At 41.0% G+C, this 23321-nt stretch overlaps 3 protein-coding genes across 4 annotated transcripts in view; 1 reads left to right on the forward strand and 2 right to left on the reverse strand.

The window, feature by feature from the left end:
- FAU (FAU ubiquitin like and ribosomal protein S30 fusion) overlaps window positions 1-23321 on the reverse strand; it is a 51583-nt gene that overhangs the window by 1311 nt on the left and 26951 nt on the right. Inside the window, exons 1-2 of one of the 2 annotated variants that reach the window (XM_053449450.1) lie at window positions 678-743; window positions 111-196 (exon numbers count right to left, since the gene is read on the reverse strand). In XM_053449450.1, coding sequence (XP_053305425.1) covers window positions 111-196; window positions 678-741 — 150 coding nt within the window. In that variant the 5' untranslated portion in view covers window positions 742-743. Of the gene's footprint in view, window positions 1-110; window positions 198-677; window positions 744-23321 lie in introns of those variants that run through there. The other variant, XM_053449451.1, reaches the window with a different exon arrangement.
- On the forward strand, window positions 969-5382 carry MRPL49 (mitochondrial ribosomal protein L49). Its single transcript, XM_053449449.1, has 4 exons — window positions 969-1033; window positions 4146-4308; window positions 4462-4586; window positions 4681-5382. Exons 1-4 carry the CDS (start codon window positions 971-973, stop codon window positions 4825-4827), a joined length of 498 nt encoding a protein of 165 aa, XP_053305424.1. The 5' UTR covers window positions 969-970; the 3' UTR covers window positions 4828-5382.
- On the reverse strand, window positions 6379-20837 carry LOC128467728 (pre-mRNA-processing factor 39-like). The gene is made up of 14 exons (XM_053449423.1): window positions 20777-20837; window positions 19884-20053; window positions 18786-18911; window positions 18549-18667; window positions 17677-17844; window positions 17373-17523; window positions 16134-16241; window positions 13345-13509; window positions 13101-13227; window positions 12562-12830; window positions 12208-12392; window positions 7380-7454; window positions 7012-7204; window positions 6379-6927 (listed from the first exon to the last, which is right to left on the reverse strand). Exons 1-14 carry the CDS (start codon window positions 20814-20816, stop codon window positions 6868-6870), a joined length of 1956 nt encoding a protein of 651 aa, XP_053305398.1. The 5' UTR covers window positions 20817-20837; the 3' UTR covers window positions 6379-6867.

Below are 23321 nucleotides of genomic sequence, written 5' to 3' on the forward strand. Positions count from 1 at the left end.
CACAGCAAATATGCACAATGAATCTTTCTAAACAAGAACCAACTAAAATCCCCAAACTCTCCGCTCAATAGCAGGTACTCCAATGTTATTGCCTGTCGTGGCTCTCTTACCTTGATCTGTGACACAGTCTCCTGTCCGGACACCTCTAGGGTGTGGAGATTCTGAGCTCGCACAAACAGCTGCATGGTTTCAGCTCCTAGAAATCAGAATTAGGGTAAGACGAAGAACAGAAATTAAACTCAAAGACAAACAGTTGGCTTCATGGTTATTTTTTTTAGTAGTTATGATTCCAACTCGAGCAGATGGTAACAAACGTGCAGAATTCGTGTTACATTAAACAAAATATGAACTTGCTACTTTTAAAGTACTAGTTGACCCGCATAAACGGCGTGGATGTTATGCCGGACTTGCATAACATCATTTTTATGGCCATAAAAGAAATGGGCGCTGATGGGTTCTTTACTTTTATTAAAAGGGAACATATAAGCGACAGCGTGGGCTAAGGCGTGACTTGCACATGGGGCAGGAGATGAGGCATGCGACAGTAAAGAGATCAGTATGTATGCGGGTGCAGAAACCACACAAACGCCTTCTACGGGACTTCACGCCGCTACCTTTTATCTTTAAACCGCTCAGCAAAACCCCTTAAACAAACTACAATAACCAAAACCGCTCACCGGTTGCACCGCGTCTCACAAAATGGAGGAAAGGAAAGAGAGCGTTGAAGGGGCGCGCACGCATTTAAACCAACACACGAGCGCGCACGTAAATCCAGCATGCCGATAGGTCAATAGAAAACGCATGCGTAGTTCGGGTTCCGCCATCTTGGGGCTCTCAGTGCGTCATAGGGTGAAACATGGCGCTTAAAGGATATGCTCGTGTTCGTAGGCTGCGCCATGTTAGTATGCCCCGGAAGAAGTATTGGCTTGTCTTCTTATAGCAAAGGAAGTGTTATCTATCGAGTAGAAAGATGGCGACTCACATGTTGATAAGGGCAGGACTGAGACCATTGACTGCTGTCATCAGGCTGCAGGTAATTGACCTTTAATGTTGTAGCCCTAACTGTAACTTGTATTAGTAGTTTACATGTACGAAGAACAAATCAAACCACTATTCTAAGAATTATAAGTGATTTAATGCGTGGTTTAATAAGAGGCGTTTCTAGGATTGTTTTAAATCTATATAGCAACTCAGTGGTTAAAATTGCAAACGATGTGTGTGTGCGCGCACACACACACACACACACACACACACACACACACACACACACACACACACACACACACACACACACACACACACACACACACACACACACACACACACACACACACACACACACACACACACACACACACACATATATATATATATATATATATATATATATATATATATATATATATATATATATATATATATATATATATATATATAATATTCCCCAACATCTCAGGCTTCCAAATTGGGAAGGGGCTATCCAATTTCTTTGCAATGTATTGAAGTAGAACCCCAGACCCCAGAACATGGCATCATGTGTTGGCACACGGTGGCGATATGTTACATGGAGACAGCATGGATGCTGCAATTTTAATCTGTGTTGAAAACAGGCATACAACGTTATCAAATGTGTGGTTTCTAATTTATAAAGCGCATATTAATCTGTAAACCTCATTACAGAGTTTTACTATGTATACTGAACTGGCTTTTGTATATACGTTAGCTACTTAAACTATTAATATCACCTAATCCCATAGTAGATGTTTCTGAATTCTAGATTATTTTGTGGTTAAAGCCCAATGCCTCCTTCAAACCAGAGTTTGATAAAGAGCAAGTAGTTTTAAAGTGATTTCTCTGCAGTTTTCCTTGCATATAGTGACCGTAACGTTTGAGTATTGTTCTTTCTTGGGGACAAAAATCCTGTAAAGATAAAATTGTAACCCCCCCCCTTACACAATAAATATGCCAAATCCCAACAGGAACTCAGTCTTTCTCGTCCCTTGAAGGGATGAATGTTTACCCTGGTGGGGCACACGAATTGTAGCCAGGGGGATCCTTCCTCCGATTGCTCCCTGCAGAGTGAGGCTGACCTCCCTAGCAGTTACGGAAGGATGTGAGGCAGATCCTTTGTGAAGTTCCTGGATTGGAGCGTGCGCGCACCAGGGAGACACTGCGTTCCACTGAAGATCTGATTGCGCTACAGCACGTGCTCAGCTCAGATCTTCCACAGGGCGCCAATTTTGAATACAAAAAACAAAGTGATGCGCTAGTATAAAAGGAACAAGAGGAACACTCTTCATTTCCAGTTCAAAGCTCTCCGTTTTGGTCTGTCAACGGCCCTGAGGATTTTTACAAAGAGCTTAAATCCTATAGCAGCAGGCTTAAGGGGAAAATGGTCTCTTTGATGAGCCAATCATCCAAGTAAGGCAGGGCTTGACAAATCCCAGACGCCATGGGGACTGATAATTTTGTCCTGGCGCCTAAGTGTTTCTGAGCCAAACCTATAATTGGGTTTAGGATACAGGTCCCCCGCGCCGTTGCAGGGCACTTGGATCCTCCTTTCTGTCAGCAGCGGATGTCTGTGCGATGCCCCGGCGGCTCCACCCACCCTCTTCACTGAATGGGGCTTTCACTGCCCACGAAGGTCACTGAGTCGAGCTGGCCAGCTGACTCAATTCTATTTCGGATAAACGGGGACGGCTTCTTAAAATGCCACCCCTGTCAATTCTAAATAGAAGTTCGATAACTTTCGCGGGCGGCACCAGCGCTGCGCGATGAGCTTTGTGGGCGGTGCCAGCCCCGTTCAGTGAGGAGGGTGGGTGGAGCCGCCGGCAGCAGCGGGGTTGTCTGCATCACACAGATGTTTGACAGCGGGAATCCAACAGAGTGCACATCGGGGTCAGGTAAGTGGAAGTAACTGGGGGCATGCTTGGCAGTGGGAGGCTGGGGGCAAAGGCAAACTCTGTCCCCAGTTTCCTATAGGCATCTTTGTCACTAAATAGCTTCCCATAGTCCCATATTTAGTGACAAAGATGCCTATGGGAAACTGGGGGCAAAGGCAAATTCTGTCCCCAGTTTCCCATAGGCATCTTTGTCACTAAACATGGGACTATGGGAAGCTATTTAGTGACAAAGATGCCTATGGGAAACTGGGGACATAGTTAATAAATGGGATTAATTAATGGTAATTAAAAGTATGCACTGGTGCTTTTTAGTGTGGGCAAAGTGTGAGTGTAGGGCAAAAAAAAGTCCTGGCTCCTAACTTTTTTTAGTTCTTAACTCAGTCCGGGGATCTACTTCTTTCATGGTGCAACAGCAAAGGTTTTCACCCCCCCCCCCACACCTTTCATCAATTCAATTCTATTTTTTAGAAGAGGGTTTTATTTCAGGTCTGAAGGTATCTATCCTTAAAGAACAGATATTGGCACTATTCAGTGACCCCCGAGGAGATCTCATTTTCCAGAGTGGGATTTAACCTTAGTTCTTCAAGCACTTTGTTCTGAACTGTTTGAACCTCTGGAAGAAGTCCCCTTGTAGTTATTATCCGTTAAGACAGTGTTATTGGCAGCAATTACATCAGCAAGGAGAGTAGGAGAAATCCAAGCACTTTCTTCATCACCTGAATTCACCATCTTCCATCAGTATAAGGTTGTTTTATTTCCGGGTGACTCACAGATGCTATGAGGCTGGCATACAAAATCCTATCATTTCTTACAGCCCATTCTACTAGGGCTATGGCTGTTTCTTGAGCAGAAAAGGCATCAGCATCCTCAGAGGAGATAGGTAAAACGGCGACCTGGTCCTCCTTTAATACCTTTTGTTCAGTGTTACTGACTAGATATCTTCTCCTCTGCAGCGGATTTTGGGCGAAAGGTGCTTCAGTCCGTCGCCTCTTAGATTCTTCCCTCCTATTGTGGGATCTTAATACATCCCAACATTAGTGCCGCTGTATGCAAGGAAAAAGAAATGTTTTCCTTAATATAGTGGCAGTACACCCCCCCCCCCCTGTCCTTGTTACTGCTGGGATTGGGCATACTTATTGGGTAAGGATTCTTGTCCCTAAGAGAACAATACCTAAATATTACTGCCATTGTACCTTTTAAAGAAAGAAAAATCACTTTCCCCCCCCCCCTTTCTTTACCCAGCGTTCATACAGTAGTCATCCCAACAATACGGTTTCTCAGTACCCTGGTGTGATTGAATCTCAAGCAGAGTATCACTTTGTGGAGAGGCTGATTCCTCCTACCCAAGTTCCTGAGCCACCAAAACATGAAGGCCCTACTCCTTCTGGCTGGATTCCACCAAAAGGTACTAAAAGTTTCCAGTATATCATTTTAGGTTGGAGTGGTTATAGTTGTGTATATTGTATAGCGTCCTTGCGTTTTGGTGAGCTGCTCTATATGTTTTGTCGGTGCTTACGTAGAAATGGTAATAGCTCATCTACATGCCTTTTGTTTAAAGGCCCACCTCCTGACCTCCCTTACATGGTTAGACGTTCTCGGATGCATAACGTTCCTGTATACACAGATATCACACATGGAAACCGTCAGATGACTGTGATCCGCAAGATTGAAGGAGACATTTGGGTGGGTACTTTAAACGCATTCCACATGGGTCATTAGTTAATCCATATGTGTAATAAACGCTAAGTATTATTGCATTCCATTAATTTCTCTGCAGGCTTTAGAAGCTGAAGTGCGGGAGTTTTTGAGCAGCCTTACAGGAAAGGCTCCCCCAACTCAAGTTAATGAGATCAGCCGCACGATCAGGATCAAGGGTTACTACGACAAAGAGCTATGCAACTGGCTTGCTGAAAAAGGCTTTTGATGTGGACACTTTTTTTTTTTTTTTTTTTTTTTTTTTTGCATAATGGTGTCACGAATGTAGTTGCTGTATAGGTTTTGGAGCTACTACCTTGGCAGAAGTAAATAACAGGAGCCATGAAACACAAAATCAGTCTTAGATTACATCAAGTGTGAAGACGTGTAAGTGTGACAGGAGTCCAAAAGCAGATACTAAAACCTTGCAGAACTAGCCAAACATAAACCGCAAACGATCTAAGAGGAGCTTGTTGTTTTTGTTAATATAAATAAAATGTTTTTGTAGATATTATGTATAATTTACATAAGCAGATATCTCTTGTGCAGGAGTTGTACTGTGTGCAGGTGTCAAGCTCTTATAATAAGCCTTTCTGAAATAAGGACACCCACGCTATCGGGCAGAACAAATGTATCTCACGTGGGAGACACAGTGAGCTTTCTTTTGTAGGAGCAGAGGTGACAGACTCTTGTTCATGGTTCTATGCACATCCTAATTCAATACTTTCTTCAACTACAGATGTATGATACATCACACCCCTGATATTGCTGTAATGTGTATATATAATTAAAATCTATTTACATAGAAAGTAAAGAAATAATTTGCATTGGCAACACAAACCAGAACGATGTCTCTTTTTAAGCAAAGGCAACAAACTAAAATTTAAATGTGAATAGAGTAACTTGACTACTTTTAAAATATTGTATTTCTTTTACTAAAGAATGAACAAGGCAACGGAACACATTAAGTGTATTTTGATGAATAACCATAGTATCATTTGAAATTAATATAAAAGTATGGTTGGCACCATTAAAATGGATGCCATTGTTTTATATATAGAATGGGAGAAGCACATTATGTTATTGTACAGCTCAAATACCCCCCCAAATGGCACCTGCAAATAAACCATCAACGTTATGGTACAGAAAATGTTACATGATGAATTATTCTGGCTTCAGGTAAGCAGAACAAGATCTATTTTTGGGGAGGGAAAACTTGCATTCGCAGTATTACAGAGCTTATCGCTGGAATTCATTCACCAAGATAAACATAGTAAAGCAATGTCTTCACATTAAGTGGGCCTGCTTTCTTAATATTACAAAATATCCACTCCAGCTATTCTTTCCCTTTTAAGAAAAAAAGCTCTCCTTCAATGATGTGATGCACCTTTGTGTTGTGACATTTTTGTTTGTGAAAAACTCTGTACATATGCAATCAAAGTATGTTAACCTATTTCCTCTGAATATATATTATACATATACACACACACAAACAGCATTTCTAATTCACCAACCTAAATAAATAATCTAAAATTGGAACTGGTGCAAATGAGTCTGGGAAATCTCTGCTCAGGCTAATACAAAACACTTGAAATTGAGTTAAACACCTACAGCCCTTTTTAGGTAAAATGTATTAGAAAATCAGATTTAGGTCTCATTTCTCACCTCTCCTTGGTTGAATCATTGTAAAGCAGAAGGCATACTTAAACATGCTTTCTCCACAGGTTTCATACAGCTTCCATTGCAATCAATGGGGTTAGTAGCAGATAACCAAATGTAGTTCAGCTAAACACTTATATTCAGATAGCATATATGAGATTGGCTATGGGCTCTCCCATTGATTTCAATTGGAGTGAGATGAAACATGTGCAGGAAAGCATACTTGAGTATGTTTCCTTGTGTCAGAGGCAGCAAAAGTATGAGAAAGACGTGACAAGTCTAATTTTGTAACTCCAATAACTAAAGAAAGCACTGATGTCCAATATGCATAAAAAAAATGGGGACCAGCCCGTCCCTTTAAAGTTTTTCTTTTGTGTTAATCCCATGAAACATTGAACAGTATAAAACTATTGCACATGGGAGTCCTCTCTCCATATAGTGCTACTTTAACAAAACAAAAAGGAAATAAAAAGCAACTTAGCCACATGTCAGTGTGACTGGATCAGAAGAACACACCATCCACTCTTCTTGGGACTTCCTTGATTCAGTTGTTCTATATTTCAAACGCGTCCATTGATGCTACTTGTAAACTAGTGGCATAGTGGAATTATTAGGGATAAAAATATCTGTTGGTATTCCAGGGCATAGGGTTGCTGTATCCTCTGAAATTCTAAGAGACAAAGAGATTGATTAAGTTAAATCAGTATGTCCTTGTAGAAATTACAAAATTCCACAATCAGTGTTCTGGGCTCACCTGGTACCAGGGTCCATACATGTAGGGAGAGGAAGGTCTGAAGGGTGGTCCTACTTGACCTCTATACTGAGGTCTAGCAGGCATTGGTTGAGTGTATAAGGGTGGAGGAGGTAATGGAGAACAAACTTGGGGCTGGGATACGACAGCAACAGACTCTGTTTTATATTTTTTATCTTCAGTATCTTCACCTTTTCTGTGTAAAGAAAAATGTTTGTTATAATTCAACAAAGACTGCAATGTCTGACACTGACAGCTAGCTACATTCACCGTTTAAGTGACCTTTAAGAATTTCTGGTGTTCAGGTACAAACTGACCGAAGGATGTGTGTGTTCTCCTACACCTTACCAGTAATACAGTAGGAAACCTACCGATTCTTTGCTTTCCTCTTCAAGAATCTCAGCTGATCCAACAGCCTTTGGTGCTCATCATAGGCTTGTAATAGACTGAAAGGAAACCATTAAGGTATAAAGTTAAAACAAGTAAAACTAAAGCTCGAATAGCTGATTACATGCTTAACATGATCTCTGAAGAAAAAGAAAGGTTTATAGATTAGCAACGTTTTACTTAAACACATTTGGGCTCACATGAATGGTGGAGGGGATGTAGACTACTGATCTCAGATACCATTATTTTGATCATCTAATTTCCGATATTTCCAAAAAATTTTTTACTCCTCATCTACAAACCGTTGTGTGGAAATCTGTTCATAAACAGGACTATGCGTAGGACACATGGTCACGCGTTTAGACTGTAAGAAAGGAGATTTAGTCTAAGGCAGAGGAAATTGTTTTTTTACAGTAAGACAATAAGGATGTGGAATTCTTTGCAGAGGTAGTTTTATGAGAGGCTGTAGAGACATTTAACCCCTTAATGAAAATTGCTGGTTCTGGCACGGCACGGAAAAACAAGTCGTTTACGACAAATGACGTGCCAGGACCGGCATGTCTTTAAACGGGTGCAGAAAGCGATCTACATTCGCTTTCTGCACCCAAACGGCGTTGCTGTAATGCCTCGACCTCGAGGCATTCAGCGACGCCACGATCGGCACCAGGGGCCATGTCTGGCCCCTCCCCAGGGCGTCAACAGCCATCAGCAAGATGGTGGCGGCCCGGGAAAAAAAATAATAAAGATGAAAAAGTTTGCTAGATGGTCTCCAGACCCGCTAGAGAACTCTGGCTCCACTTGCAGGTTGAAAACGGGTACTGCATTCAACCATGCAAGTCAATGGAGCCCAGCTTTCTAATCACAGTGGGATTAGTAAAAATAAATTAAAAAATAAAATAAATTAGAAAAAAATAGTAAAAAAAACCCAGTAAAATGTAAAAATAATTTCCCACTGATGTCACTATGAGGGGAACCTTCAAGTTGAAAAAAAAAAAATTTAAATTGTGAGCAAGTCCTAAAATTAGCACATTAGCTTAACACAATTCTCCCATGGAAAGAGTTAAAATACTGGCATATTAAATGCCCATGGGGTGTCTACTTTAAAAAAAAAATGGATGATTTGATGGGGTAAATTGAAATGGCTGGGTTCAACAATGTCCCAATTAACACAGGGGGAAGGATGGCCACACATCTAATTTCCAATTAGAAAAATGCACACGTACCAAATGTGGCCTTTTAGTTCCCCCAAAAAATGACAAACCCATGCATGTGGGGTATCACTGTACTCAGGAGATGTTGCTGAACACATATTGGGGTGTCGTGTGACAGCGGCATTTACCAGGAGCTGTAAATTCATACATAAAGTAGGTGTGTGGGGGAAAAATACACACAAAAGAATACTACTGCAAACTTTGAAAAAATTCTGGTGGTAAAATGTGTGCATGCAAAGAGTTAAAATACCACCATTTAAAATACCCTGGGGTGTCTAGTTTTCAAAAATATATGGTTTTGTTGGGGACACTGAAATGGCCCGGCTCAAAGATGTACCAAATAGGGCATGGGCTGTGGATCCCCAAATGCCAAAGTTCAACATTGAAAAATGCGCATGTCCCAAATGTGGCCCTTTTGCCCCCAAACAGCCAGGCAAAATCATTCATGTGAGGTATCGCTGTACTCAGGAGATGTTGCTGAACACATATTGAGGAACCAGAACCTTTTAATTCATACTTGAAGTAAAATGTGTGTGAAAAAACAAATGCAAAAAAAATTACTACCATAAAGTTTGACAAAGGCTGATGGTAGAATTAGTGCTTGGAAAGGGTTAAAATACTAGCATTTGCAATACCCTGGGCTGTCTAGTTTTCAAAAATATATGGCTTGATGGGGTAAATTGCATTGGCCGGCTTCAAAGATACCCGAAATGGCACATGGAGGGAAAGAATTATCAGATTTGGAAAAAATGGCTTTGAAATAGCAAAACGCTACCTGTACTTATTGCCCCATAATGTGTAGATAAAAAGCAAAAAAACATAAAAACATTGGGTATTTCTAAACTCAGGACAAATAGTAGAATCTATTTAGCAGGTTTTTTCATTACCTTTTATAGATGAGTAAAGATTTTTCAACTAAAAGAAAGTCATTTTTTTCTAATTTTTTCACCATATATTTTATACTTTTTTTAATAGTAAATAATATAATACAATCAAAACAATGTCATCTAAAGAAAGCCCTTCTTGTCCTGAAAAAAACAATATCTAATGTGTGTTGGTTCAGTAAACAGGAAAGAAGAAAATTACAGCTAAACACGAGCAGCGCAGAAATGTTAAAACGGCCATTGTCACGAAGGGTACAAAAAGTAAAATCAGCCTTTGTCACGAAGGGGTTAAACAACAACTTGCAAAAACATAATATTCAGGGATATCATTTTTAAATTATGGGGAAACAGCTTCTTGATCCAAGGAGAGATCCGACTGCCATTCTGGGGTCAAGAAGGATTTTTCCCTAGTTTGTGCAAAACTGGAAAAAGCCACAACTATTTTTTTGCCTTCTTTTGGATCAACAGCAAGAAATAAACAGATATGGGAAAGGCTGAATTTGATGGACACGTCTTTTTTCAGCCTTTTTACTATGTAACTATGACCCTGATTATAAGACTACCCCCCAAAATCTGAACATTAATGTAGAAGAAAAAGAAAGCCTGAATACAAGACTACCCTATAAGAAAAGTTTTATTAGTAAATATTAATTCACATATAAACTATTTTTTTTATATTTAATAAAACACTATGATTAAGAAAAAAATGCATTTTTGTTTTTATTTCCTTTTATTTGCTAACCTGCCCCTCAGTTAAACACATCTGCCCCACGGCTTGCTACTCTGGGCCCCAGATATGACTTATACCCCCTATATACACCCCCACCGACTTACCAAGGCTTAGACTTGTCCCCCGGGCTCCAGACTCCCTGGTGTCAAGTAGGGGCGTCAGGTGGACTTCTGCAAACCTCCGCTGCTACACAGGACTTCTGCCGGAGCTTCTATGACTGAGCACCAGAAGGTCGGCTCTCCGTCATAGAAGCCCCAGCAGAAGTGCAGGCGGCAGCAGCAGGGATTGTCTGCGCACATCGTGCAGATGTCCAGCGGCTGCCAGAGAGGAGGATCCGGGTCCCCTGCAGCTCTGCGGGGGATCTGGATCTTAGTCTTGTAGTCAGACCTATTTGAGGTCTGATTATAAGACGACCTTGAATATAAGACGAGGGGTTTTTCTGAAAAAACCTTGTCTTATAAAATCGAGCAAATACGGTATTATTGGGAATGCAATTTTATGTGTATGTGTATTAACCATAGACTAGGCGGTCCATAATCCCTTTACCTCTGCTGTACATTCGTCATTGTTGTATGTGCGAGGATATTAGTCTGGTGCCAATGTCTGTGTAATCCATTGCATTATGTTATGTCTTAATCCTTTCCAGTGTATTTCAATTTCCCCTCCCCTGGTAAAGTGGCTATGCATGTTATGCCCAGCTCTTAATAAAGGGTGTTCTCTTCCATCTTGGTTGTTGTGTCGTGACTGGTGGTATGGTTCATTGGGAAAATGGTTCATCCAGAGAAGCAATTTGTAGCCAGCTTTTGCTACAAGGAAGGCCACAATTACCTGGGAAGGTCCAGGTAGACCCCCTGGATTCTGTTACAGTGTCAAAGGCTAGTCACAGAATTCTGAATAAACCAAGTTTTTTTTTTTTTTGTTGCCCTGCCCTGTCCCACTGGGGTTAATACAGATGGAGCAGATGGTGCTTACTTGGGTAATTATTGAACCCATCCACTAAATTCTGCTTGTGTTGAAGCGAGAGCACAACAGCCCTGTTGTCAGTTTGGTTATGTCTTTAAGGATGATCGACGATCATGAGTTGGTCCTGTTCCAGTCTAGTGGTTACATACTTTCACACAAGCTTATTCAGCTACAGCGTGCATGTTACTCTCATTTATTAAGCATTCCATTATCACAATATATTTTCATCCTACAGTGTATGCAAGGTTTAACAAATTAGAATCCACACCGCCAACGATTCCAAGTTTAAGAATCTAGCTGGAGTAGGTTGCAGGAGAAGCACGTGCAATGGAAGCATAGGAGAGTATAGCTGTTGTAACAGGTGGGGGTGGGTGAAGATCATGATAATATAATCATTATTTAAAGTTAAAATAAAATAACTACATTACATAACTTCCAATCTAAATACAAGCATTTACATAAAATATTGATAGATATCTAAGTGCATGTATCCTTTAAGTTACAGAGCACAATATAAATCTGGTCCTGTGACGCTACATTGGAAAAACTAAACAAAAATCAAAACAAATCAAAAATGCAGACAGCAGGAAGACGGAATGTATCCTCCAAGTGTGAACTTCAAATTAACTTACCCCATCCTTGTGCACAGTGTTTCCCCGGATAAGCCAAATCATTTAACTGCATGAGAATGAGAATGCAACATCTTGTTTCATGTAGACAGGGGCCCTGTCACATGGCTCCTTTAATTCCATGGAATCACGCAAATGTGTGGATCAGCAGATTGGTAGTGGGTTACAGTTGTTACCAGACCAAGACAAAGAGCTTACTAAAAGCTTTTTTTATTATTATTATTATTTAGATTATAACATTTCATTTTTTAAATAAGGAACATAGTTTTATAAACAAATATGTCAATCATGATGCACCACAAGGTGCAAGAGAATTTATATAATTTTCCATGATATGACAATATAAAATTAGGTTCTTTGAAATTATTTTGTGTAATACAGTAAATTTGGTTTACCTGGATAAACTGGAACCTTGGTCTTCAAGGAATTCAAGGCGTCTTTGTGACATGACCTTCTTGACATCATTATGCACGTGACTGTGCAGTGCGCGCTCCACACATTGCATTACATTACCCTCCCCCTGTAAGGGATCTCTGGAAACTTCCATTTCCAGCAAACAGAGGTGCAACCGAGGATTATCCTGTAAGGCAGACAGGTTAAGAAACACTTAATGAAATGCAGTATTAAACTATAATAACTTCTCTGCAAACCCAACAAGAACAAGGTAATATTAAAATACAGTAGTCACACTGCAATGCACATCTTACAAATTTTACACACACAACTCATTACCTCCCTCCTGTTCTTACCGGCTCCTTCTCCAAGGCTTTAGTTAGTACCTCTCTTGCCCTCTCGGTCTCGTCACGGAGCTTGAGCAGTAGTCGTGACAATTTTATGGAGTAAAATGCTGCCATACCGGTGCCTGAACTGCTGCTCACAGACTCCATCAGCAGTCGCTCTGCCTCATCTAGGTTGCCACTCCGTCGTTCCACACTAACCCTCCTCAGGCGTACCATTACCAGACCAGGTACCGCTGTTTCCAGGTCTTGTAGTATAGCACGAGCAGAATCCACCTTTCCTACAGGGAAAGGAACACATTTAATTATTGATCAGAATAGATACGTTCTGGGTTTGAATGATGTCAATGTTATAATATCCAACAACAGCAACCCAACCCTAGAATATACAAACCATGGCTGTGTAGGCTATGTGATCTAGTGAACCTAAAGTCATCTACAAATTAAACAACTGAAAGGGAAAAGAATGACTGCCCCTTTTCAGAGAACTGAAGAGTGGCACGTTTTAAACACAGGCACAGCACCCATTTACAATGTGAAATTTATCCTACCATGCTTTTCTTCAAATGTTGCCCACTGTAAATTTAAAGTTGGTTTCTGTGGCAAATGAATCTTACAAGCTCGCTGGAATATAGCACGCGTAGCCTCCACCGAATGTTTTTCCATATAGCGGGTGTACTGTGTGTAGAGATACAAGACCATGTATAAAAACATCTAGCCAATGTGTTTCTCAACAAAAAGCAAACACTTTTTGGCATGTGTACACAACAATGTTAAAATCTGTACATAACTCACCAATAGCCAGAACTCCTCATATAGTGCACAGGCCACTAGGCAACGCTCGTATAGAGTCACTACGCGTTCATGCTGGCCCTCAGAGTTTTCAAACTCCAAATACCTCCTCCAGTTTTGAAGCTGGGCACGATCAAGTGGAGATGCATGAAAATAAGGGCGAGTAATCTAAAGAAAAGGGTATGTAATTAAAAACAGAAATCCAGATTGCAGAAAATTGTCAAAATAAAATTGACAAAATAAGTGTTAGAACAGACAATTTACTGTCCCACGGAGCCCCATTGAAGAATAACGCATATTAAAGTCCTTTGCTAGTACTTAAATATGTACTCTTTACACGTAGAAAAAAAAAAGTCACTTACCTTTTGCTGAAGCTGCATTTCCAGGGCGGCACTGCCCCTTGGTGGTCTTGTTTTCAGGCCACCCTTGGCTGCTTGAAGCTGCCAATCAGTGGCAGAAAAGTGCTCACACTAAAATCAGTGAGAGGTTGGGGAGAAAGGCCAAATCATGAGGAGATTCTGCCGAATCTCTTTGCTTTTGTGAGGTGGAGTGATAATATAAATGGGACACTCAGCTATTATATGCATAAGTGCATAAGATGGCTGGAGTGTCCCTTCAAATGTAATAAGTAAAAGATTAAGTTGGTGTGAAATATGAATATTTCACATGCATATAACTATGCATGCCATGCATGAGGTTTGTAGACGTCAACGTTGTCCTGCATTTAAAACCTTGCAGGAGTTGCAGAACTTTGTCTTCTAAAATTCTGGCCCAATGAAAAGTGCCGGTGGTGACACATCAGAGATAGTGGAAGATCCGTGGAAACATGCTTTTTCTTTTTTAACGCAATGAGCCATAATAAAGATTGCAGACAATATTAAGGTCTTTTAGTAGGAATAATAAAGTAACATGATGGAAAGCCCCAGTGGCGTGGTAGATGGCTTGCCCAGTGGTGTCACCCCATTGTGATCCACCCTATAACCCAAGTACTCTCAGCAATAATGTGCACTAATACCATATACATGTAGACAGAAATAGATTTAGATGCTCCAACATCTGGCCAAGGAACATTTGGCAACAGCCAATTTTATAGGCTTCCCTTATCATTTGAACATCTACTATAAATATTCTCATGGTACTATCTACCAGGATAAGAAGAAACACTAAGAGTATGCCTGTATTCAGCCTACTCTATTCCACATAAGTTAAGTCAATGAGCCCTAGTCCCATCATCCAGCTTGCTTTGGAATATACAGCCACAAGAGATAATTTACAGAATGAGACACACACACTGGCTGGATGATTGGGCATCATAATTTTGTTTGAACATAGTGAAGTAATTAACATAACCAATGATTCAAGGGAATGCAGTCTTCTTCAGTGGAAGACCTACTTTTAATAACGCAACTTATTTGAATGGAAGCTCTTCTTTATCAGTTTGGAATATTGTCAGGTTAGGCATTGCTGTTGAAGCAATTGTCTACAAAAGACAAAGCACTTATTTATTGCCAATAACTAGCAGCAGCTATCTAGTTGCATTCTCCTTTTCTTTATCTCAGGTGATGGTCACAATGTTAGGACTTGTTACCACATTTTGACGCATATAATCATCTAACTCCTCTATAACATTTCATATATTAAAGCTAACAGCGTGTCAATTCATATATTAAAGCTAACAGAATGAAAACGGCAGAAAGGGTCCCTACAGGCCACACTGAGAAATGTGTTCCACTTTATATCATCAGTATTGTTCTGTAAGGTGTTACAGCTAATCTGATCAAGGTGCTCATTTGGTTTGTGGTATTGCTTAGTACCGCTCCACAAAAAAACAACAAAAGGGCAGAATGAGTGAAATGATTTATGGCAATTACCTACAACTTGTGCTTTTTGTTTTTAAATCAGAAAGTACGTTTCGTATATATGGTTTAAGAATAAGGGACTATTTACCCACGTCAGGGCCAGCCGAAGACTTAACGCCGCCTGGGGCGAAGTTTAAAAGGCCGCGGGCGGCGGCATTTTAAACTTCGCCGACGCCATAATCTACCCCCCCCCGGTACTTACCTTTAAACAGTCCTGCAGCGAGTCTCCCTGCTCTGCCACGGTGCCGGCTTGTAACGCTGAGCGCCGGAAATTGACGTCACTTCCGGCGCTCTGCATTACAAGCCGGCACCGAGATCGAACAGGGAGACTCGCCGCAGAGGAGAGAGAGAGAGGGGCGCCGAGCGGGTAAGCGAAAACCACTTGGCGCCCCTCTCCTCCGCTTCCAAAAAAAAAAAAAAAAAAGCGCTTGGGGCGGCAAAGTGCCGCCCCTTCTAAAGTTCTCCATTGTAGGGCCGGCCCTGACCCACGTACTGATGCATTCAGTGATAAAGGGGTAACAAGGATGGTGCATACTGCTAATGTTTGAACATACTATGAAACACAAATAGGGAAACACCATTATATGGGTTCATTAACTATACAATGAAGCATTTGAGAAAGTAGTCTCAGATGTTCGTATCAGAGTACCAAATTCAGATGAGGGATGAAAGGAATTGTTTATTCTCGAACGTAGATCGCTTTCTGCACGCGTTTAAAGTCATGACGGTCCTGGCACGTTAATTGTCATTAACCCTTTTCGTTTTCGGGTGACGTGCCCAGACCGTCAATTGTCATTAAGGGGTTAAGCTAAATATAGGAATGTTAGTGTATGGTACGGATGGAATAAAAAGTGATTACACCGTTATCCACATGGAAAACCAAATATCTGCATTACAGTGATTTCTGTAATAGAATGAGAGGGTTCCACTTACCGCCTCTTCAAAATCCCAGCGTTTTCTGACCTCAGCTTCATTTTGCAAAAAAAATTGCTCCCGTATCTTTAGAACTTGATCCCGAATTTTTTCCTGTAGTTCAGGGTCCTTGAAGAAAAACAAGTCCCATATGGACTACATATATTTGATGGTGCGGACAGTGTGTATGATGGCTGCTTGTTCATATTACTATGCTGCACGCCACATGGTCAGCATTTCTATTCTAGGCACCGATTAACGTTCAGTGCTCTTACTCCTTTTTGTACGCTCAATAGTAGGGTCTGTTTCAACTTGAGAAAGGTCTCTTTTCATCTGCATTGATCTAGCTTTTTTGAATCGAGTTTTGTTTAAAAAAAAAAAAAAAAAAGAAGAAGAAGGTTGTGAAAATAGTCATAAAGCAAAGTTAATAAAAACGTTCTAATGCAGGAAGAAAAGGGATTTTTGAAAGCTTAATTTTAAATCCTATTATGGTAGGGCTATAGTTAGTTAAATACAAAAGGGGTCACACTATTGCCTATAAGGGATAAAGTAATAACAATGTTCTTGTCTTCCCTCCTTAAGGATATTCCTCTAGCCTCTTTAAAATAATATCAGTACTTTTTGTCCTGTCTGTAAACAGAGCAAGGGCCTAGGGACCCTGGGTTTTTTTTTTGTTTTTTTTTTTGAGTTATACCTTTTATTGGTATGCTGAGAAGGGACACTTTTCTCTCTTTGGAAGCTTAACCAAAGCAGGAATAAATATGCAGCTTCCGCCCGTCCATAGGTACGGGAACAGGAGCTATTAAGCCTTAAAGGCCCCATATATAGCCCACAAACCACCACTTTCATATTAATTGTGAAGACCATGAGGAAGCACAGCATACAGTGTTTTTGAGATGTTTTTACATAGCAACTATGATTTGCTTCACCTCATGTTCATATGAGCGTAGCATATATTACATAAAAATCAGTCAAAATGGTGACCTGTGGTATTTATTATAATATTATTAAACGATATATTTTAATGCAATGCTATTAATCATAGCTATTTCCATTACCTTACCAAAACTGCTGAAGAAAACTGCTAAAAAGAGTTTTTATAACTTTTTCTGTAATTTGCGGCTTTGTTCCCAACTCCATTACATTAGATTTGTACCAGATGTGTGTCCTGTATGCGTTTCATGTACATTATGTAATTACATTTTGTGATATGTCAATGTGTTATATAAACTTATATAAAATGTATATTTTTATACATACTGTGACTGCTATTTCCTGATCATCACCAGATGGGGAGTCTTCAGCAGCAATCTGAGCGTTTTCCTCACTTGTTATTTTACGGTGGATCCATTGTAACTCCTCTTTTGCAAGGATTTCATGAGGGGGCGCAGAGGAAAGAAGATCCTTAAAGCTGGAAAGCAAACACTAAATATCAGTGTTTTAGGAGGGGGAGGATGATTTACATGCAACAAAGTTAAAAGAAGGTATAAAAGCAAGCGTGGAATTAAAACATGTGAAATATCTTTCTTCACTGCGTTCACATATATTAAATGGGTTCTTGTACCTCTCAAGGTGCTGTCGGTAGAACTGTGTGGGGATACTCAGTACACGATCATACACAGCTCTGGCCTCTTGGAGGTTCTTATGGTCCCTCTCCCACTCGGCATACATTCTCCAAAGCTTGTCTGAACGAAACTCCAACCCTGCAGCATTAACTGCTTCCTGAAACGTCCTAGCAAATACAGAGAAGAGTTAAAAGTCAGACCAGCCCCTTCACTAATCCACTTTCACAAACAATACAAGAAGTGTCTCTGAATTTGGCCTTTATATAACTAGAATATTTATGAAGTCATCACTCCTACATAGTACTAGATACAAAGGATTGATGCTGCATTCTTTAGCATTATAAGGAACGCATATTCCTCCCGCCACTCCCAACAGAATAACAAGGATCTTGTGACATTTTCCCAAAAAAATCTCAACTGATATATTGCAATTCCATAAAACAATGATTTTATTTTTAGTTATAGAAAAGATTTAGAATAATAATAATATAATAATATAATTCTATATGTTTTATTCTGACATTTATGACAATTTATCACCCTTTCACCAAAAAAAGGTAACAGGCCTTGAAGCCTCCCAAGAATTATTCGCAAACATCACGATTTAATTGAGAATTGATGTTTGTCACAGTGAGCAAAAAGTTCATTAACATCAAAACATCAGTTCAGACATTTTTCCATTAGACAAAAACCATAAATTCAAGTATCGATCTCATCAATTTCTCTACTCATGGAGACCTTGCAACTTCCAGGTATATGGGTTATCCTTTGAAAAGCTACCCTACTCAAAGAATTTCTTCCTAAATAAAATATACCCGTATTTATTTTCTAATTCAGCAACACACAAATCACTTTCTAAGGTCCCGCTTACCGTCGCAGTTTCTCCACAGATTCTGTCAATGTCATATCCAAGGTGTTGTTTAAGTGCGTGATATAATGTATCCAGAGGTCTACGCTGAGTGGAATTGCCTGCAAAGCGCGGCCATAGACCTATACAGCAAAAACACAAGGCTCTATTACTTGTAACTTGCTTCAAGCCACAGGACCCTGCAGCGGGGTGGCAGAAAAAATGTATGGGATATTTGTAAAACTATCTCATTGAATTTACCTCTTCAACCACTGTAGGATTCTTAAAATTATACTCTAGATCTGCATACTTCTTCCAGTAGCAATAACAATATGGGAACCGCACGAGAAAAGCATCATAAGTCCTTCTGCTTGATTTCAGGTTATTCTTAAGAAAAGAACAGCAAATATATGTATTTCAGTAATATATAAGCTGGAGGGAAAATACACATGGTTGTGGAAAGAGTGTCAGAGAATGGGCAACAGAGGGTTGTAGATGAATGGTACAGCCTCCCATCAGGAGTGGTAACTGCTACTACAGTAAGGGAATTTAAACATGCATGGGTCAAGTATAAATCCATTGTGAATCAAAGACCAGGATTCTGTGTTTTTTTGTAGTATAATTCCGGTATTTAACCCCTTCTTATGTGTTCCTAACCGGCAATGGGTTGCGTATTGTCAACTACGTTGGATTGTTACGCAACCACATACATTGGATACATTTACTATGAAGATTTGTTTTGTTGCTTTTACTTGGTTTGGCATAAATGGAGAAATTGCAATGCGAAGAATACTTTTCCTTACACTACACAGGGCCGGCCCTACAATGGAGCCGACTGGGGCAATTGCCCCAGGCGGCACTTTAGAAGGGGCGGCACTTTGCCGCCCCAAGCGCTTTTTTTTTGAAGCGGAGGAAAAAGAGAGGGGCACCGAGTAGTTTTCGCTTACCCGCTCGGCGCTTCTCTCTCTCCTCTGCGGCGAGTCTCCCTGTTCGGTCTCGGTGCCAGCTTGTAATGCAGAGCGCCGGAAGTGACGTCAATTTCCGGCGCTCAGCATTACAAGCCGGCACCGTGGCAGAGCAGGGAGACTCGCTGCAGGACTGTTTAAAGGTAAGTACTGGAGGGGGGGGGGGGGTTAGATTATGGCGTCGGCGAAGTTTAAACTGCCGCCCCCCCCCCCCGGGGTCGGCGGGGGGGGCGGCGGCATTTTAAACTTCGCCCCAGGCGGCGTTAAGTCTTCGGCCGGCCCTGACACTACACATTTATGAATGTACCCAAAATAATTGGCCGGTGGATCAGATGACAGAGAAGCAGGAATTCAGAATGTTAACAGGGAACCGGAGTAGTATAGACTGTCTCACCTCCTTTTCCACATAGTCCAGCAGCTTGATCCAGCTATTGAAGTCACTGGGATTCTCCATGGCGACTTCCCAGTTTTTAGTAAACTCTTCTGAAAAATCTGGTTCAACTGCATCATTGGAATCTTCATCGCTGCCTGGGCAATCCTCAGAGGTCAGGGGGATGTCAGACCCTGGGAATGAGGTAAAACATTAAAGCAGAGGTTTTATCTGGGCCAGATTACAGGATCATTCCCGAATGAAGAACGATAACCTCTTTTTATGTGAAATGCTTTACAGAGCTTCTGCTGTCCATGCACTGGTATATTAACCCAGCTGGCAGAACGGTACGGCAACGGCACGACAACACCCCATATTATTGTGTTAATCACACAGAAATCTCCTCACCTTACAGCGAAACACTGCTGGGATTTAAAGTGAGGCTAAATTCCACTTACTGATCAACTGAGAAGAAAAGCTGCTCGTTTTCTACTAAGACCTACTGAGAGCTTGTACGCCAGCATCCTGGTACCTTCCCAATTAATGCCCGGTACGGGGTGAATAGTGGGGCGCGGGGCGCGGGGCGCAGGGCAGCACGCAGGTTATGGTGGTATCGAATAATGGACACTAAAGGAGTACACATAGACAGTAAGGTCTGCCAACAACATATCCCTGATGTCACATAACGCCGGCAGAACTTTAAACCTGCATTAATTCCAAACGAGGAAAATGTTATTTAGCAGAGGGTTTCATTCACAGCATTACATCCTGCAAGCCCATTACCGATCTACCGCTACAGCCTGCACCTCCATCCACTCTCCTACCTCTAATTCAAAGTCATTCTTTTAATTGATCGCTACCGGGGCATTCGCCCTACACGTCCCCAACAAACAAAAATAGACGTTTTAAATTCCAACCTGCAGAAACCCCACTCGAAACACCCCACTGCATCGCCATTCCTGCTCGAGTGACGTCACTCACGACGACCAATTGCATCTGTTCTCTGTGAACCTTGCGGACGCTGTTTGACCTGCGAAACGCTGGCAACGTACTGATGTTGAAGCAGAGACGGACATGTTTATTTCTGGCAAGTCTTAGTCTTCCGCTGCAAACGTAGATGGTATAGTTGCTGTTATTTTGAAATGGCATCATTTACTTTGTTTAGCCGCTGTCTTGTTAGTCACTTTATAAAACATTTTAATAATAGCAATATATACACACCTATATATTATATATATATATATACACACACACCTATATAGACATACACGCACATAGGACCAGTGACGTATCTAGTCATGTCACCTGAGACTATAAGTGTCTGAATCCCTGAACAGAAGTGACACCACAGGAGAGAGGAGGCATCAGGCAGTAAGGAACAGACCCTGCTGGGGTGGCTGATTGCTCCTATGCACCCAGGTGTGATAACACCTGCTGTGCTGCAGATCGGCTGTTTTTTCTGCTTCAAATAATGCGAAAGAAAAAGGGTTTAAAATGCATATTTAAAGCAAACCCAGTGACATAAGGAATTATTAGGTGTACCCTATTGTTACAGTGTCCCTTGGGGCCTAAAAAGAGGATCGCTGTTGATATCGAGTGCTCCACGATAAATACTGTAAATAGTGAAGAGCTTCAAAAAACATGTTAACAAGCTAAAAAGTTTTCTTTTTTTTTTTTTTTTTTTTAAAATCTTTCTCTGCTCAGACAGGGCTGAGCTGGGGAGGAACAGGATACCACATCCCACCGCTTCCGAGCTGTCATATCTGCGGAGACGGCAAGCAGTGAACAGGTCTGCGCAGACAAAAAGTGTCGCTCATTGGCGATCACAGACAGAACCGGGGCGCCCAGGATCCACCCATACATGTTACTTCCCAAGGTAGGGGTACCTTCCAAAGCTCCAGTAATGACGTATCCTAGCACAAGTTACATGCGACAGTCTGACAGCTGGCTTTACTTATAACAAGAAAGTCTGCTGCAAAATTTTAAGTGCCTTCTTTCGACAGAAGCTAACAAAACAGTACAAAAATAAACATTGTGTTGGTTTATTGAAGACCAATTTCATCCACTTAATGTCAAAAGGCTGCCTTACATTTAAGGATACAAGCATTTGGAACAGTTTTGCAATGTCTTTATTGGGGCGTTATCGGTCAGTCTGATTTCCCATCGCATTCCGGACTGAATGATGCAGGTAGTACTTGCCTCGGTGGCATGAGGACAAGGGACAGAAATTCTGGATAATTAAACAATTAAATAACACCCACTGCTGTTAATCTCAGCTCTGTGATTTCAGTGTCCACAAACACGTTTTCTTAGCTTTAGGACAGGAACCGGCGCTTTAGATTTTTTTCTAAAGATCATATGTGTTTCTTTCGCTTCATTATTTGTTACCCCCTGCTACTCATCTCAAAAAATAATTTGCCTCAGGTTATTTTCTCAAGCGTAAGTGGCTGTAACTGAGCTATCAATATATGTTAAAGCACTCCTAAATTTCTTTGCAGGCACGAGTGACTGGACCAGTGGTTGTAAAAGCATCAATAAGGAAAAGCTTCATGCAAGGTAAAAGGTATAGGGTGTAACGGAGTGATGACCCACGAGCGTGGACACCCACTAGAAAGAGTAGAGACCCAGGAGGGCCTGCTGGTGGAGTACTGTGGTCAGTAATGGGGGGGGGGCTATGTAAGCCTTCTTACTGATCAGTACAGGGGAGATAAGAAAATGAACGGCAAAAGTATAAAAATTAAAAAAAAAAAAATACTTTAGGGAGCCAGTGATGTCACCATGACATTAAATGGTATTTACTAGATATGAGAGCTCATCAAGAGGATCATTATCCATTTCCACAGCAAACAAAACCTAAAAAAAAAATAAAAAAAAAAACCCCATCACGTTACCATACCTGGGAACTTTACGGCTGCGGCTATCTAGAGCCCAACTTTGCAGAATGCGAGCAAGAAGTCCCGCTGACGTCACGGGGCATGCTGCAGTTTAAGGGGGGAAATGAGCGTGGAGTGGTGTCAGTACGGAGTTTTCTGTCGGTGACCTGGCCACAATGAGAGAGTTCCCAGGCATGCATATTACCCTTTACCATTCCCATTAGAAATGGAAAATCATAAAACCAGACTCTTCTCTACTCAAAGACCATAAGCCAGACATAAAACGTGTGTGTGGTACTACTGTAATCCGAAAAGATTGCCAAACATAAACTGTTATAGTTCAGCAGTGGCACCTGTTGTGTAGAAGATCTCTACAAAACAGTTTGTTTTTAGTTATAGCAGCATTAATAATTGTTAGGTTATATATTTTCCTATGCTTTCTAAAAGGTACTGCTTATCCTGAAGAAACAAACAAATAGTATTTAGTTTGTGTGGGTTTAACAGTGTTATATGAGTCCTGCGTGACATTTTCCATGAAAAAGTTGAAATGATCTGATCTACATGGTCAATATGCTCTTTCCCCAGGCAT

This window comes from Spea bombifrons, chromosome 10, assembly GCF_027358695.1.
Source record: "Spea bombifrons isolate aSpeBom1 chromosome 10, aSpeBom1.2.pri, whole genome shotgun sequence".
Lineage (NCBI taxonomy): Eukaryota > Metazoa > Chordata > Amphibia > Anura > Pelobatidae > Spea > Spea bombifrons.

Bases quoted from the DNA above. Each gene is read 5' to 3' on its own strand.
- LOC128467728 (XM_053449423.1), bottom strand. From the start codon at position 20,816: ATGGCGATGCAGTGGGGTGTTTCGAGTGGGGTTTCTGCAG. The intron at 13,228-13,344 runs GTGAGTTATGTA...CTCTACACACAG, and splicing joins ATGAGGAGTTCTGGCTATTG to TACACCCGCTATATGGAAAA. The intron at 12,831-13,100 runs GTAGGATAAATT...CTTTCCCTGTAG, and splicing joins AACATTTGAAGAAAAGCATG to GAAAGGTGGATTCTGCTCGT.
- MRPL49 (XM_053449449.1), top strand. From the start codon at position 971: ATGGCGACTCACATGTTGATAAGGGCAGGACTGAGACCATTGACTGCT. The intron at 1,034-4,145 runs GTAATTGACCTT...TTCTTTACCCAG, and splicing joins CTGCTGTCATCAGGCTGCAG to CGTTCATACAGTAGTCATCC. The intron at 4,309-4,461 runs GTACTAAAAGTT...TTTTGTTTAAAG, and splicing joins TGGCTGGATTCCACCAAAAG to GCCCACCTCCTGACCTCCCT.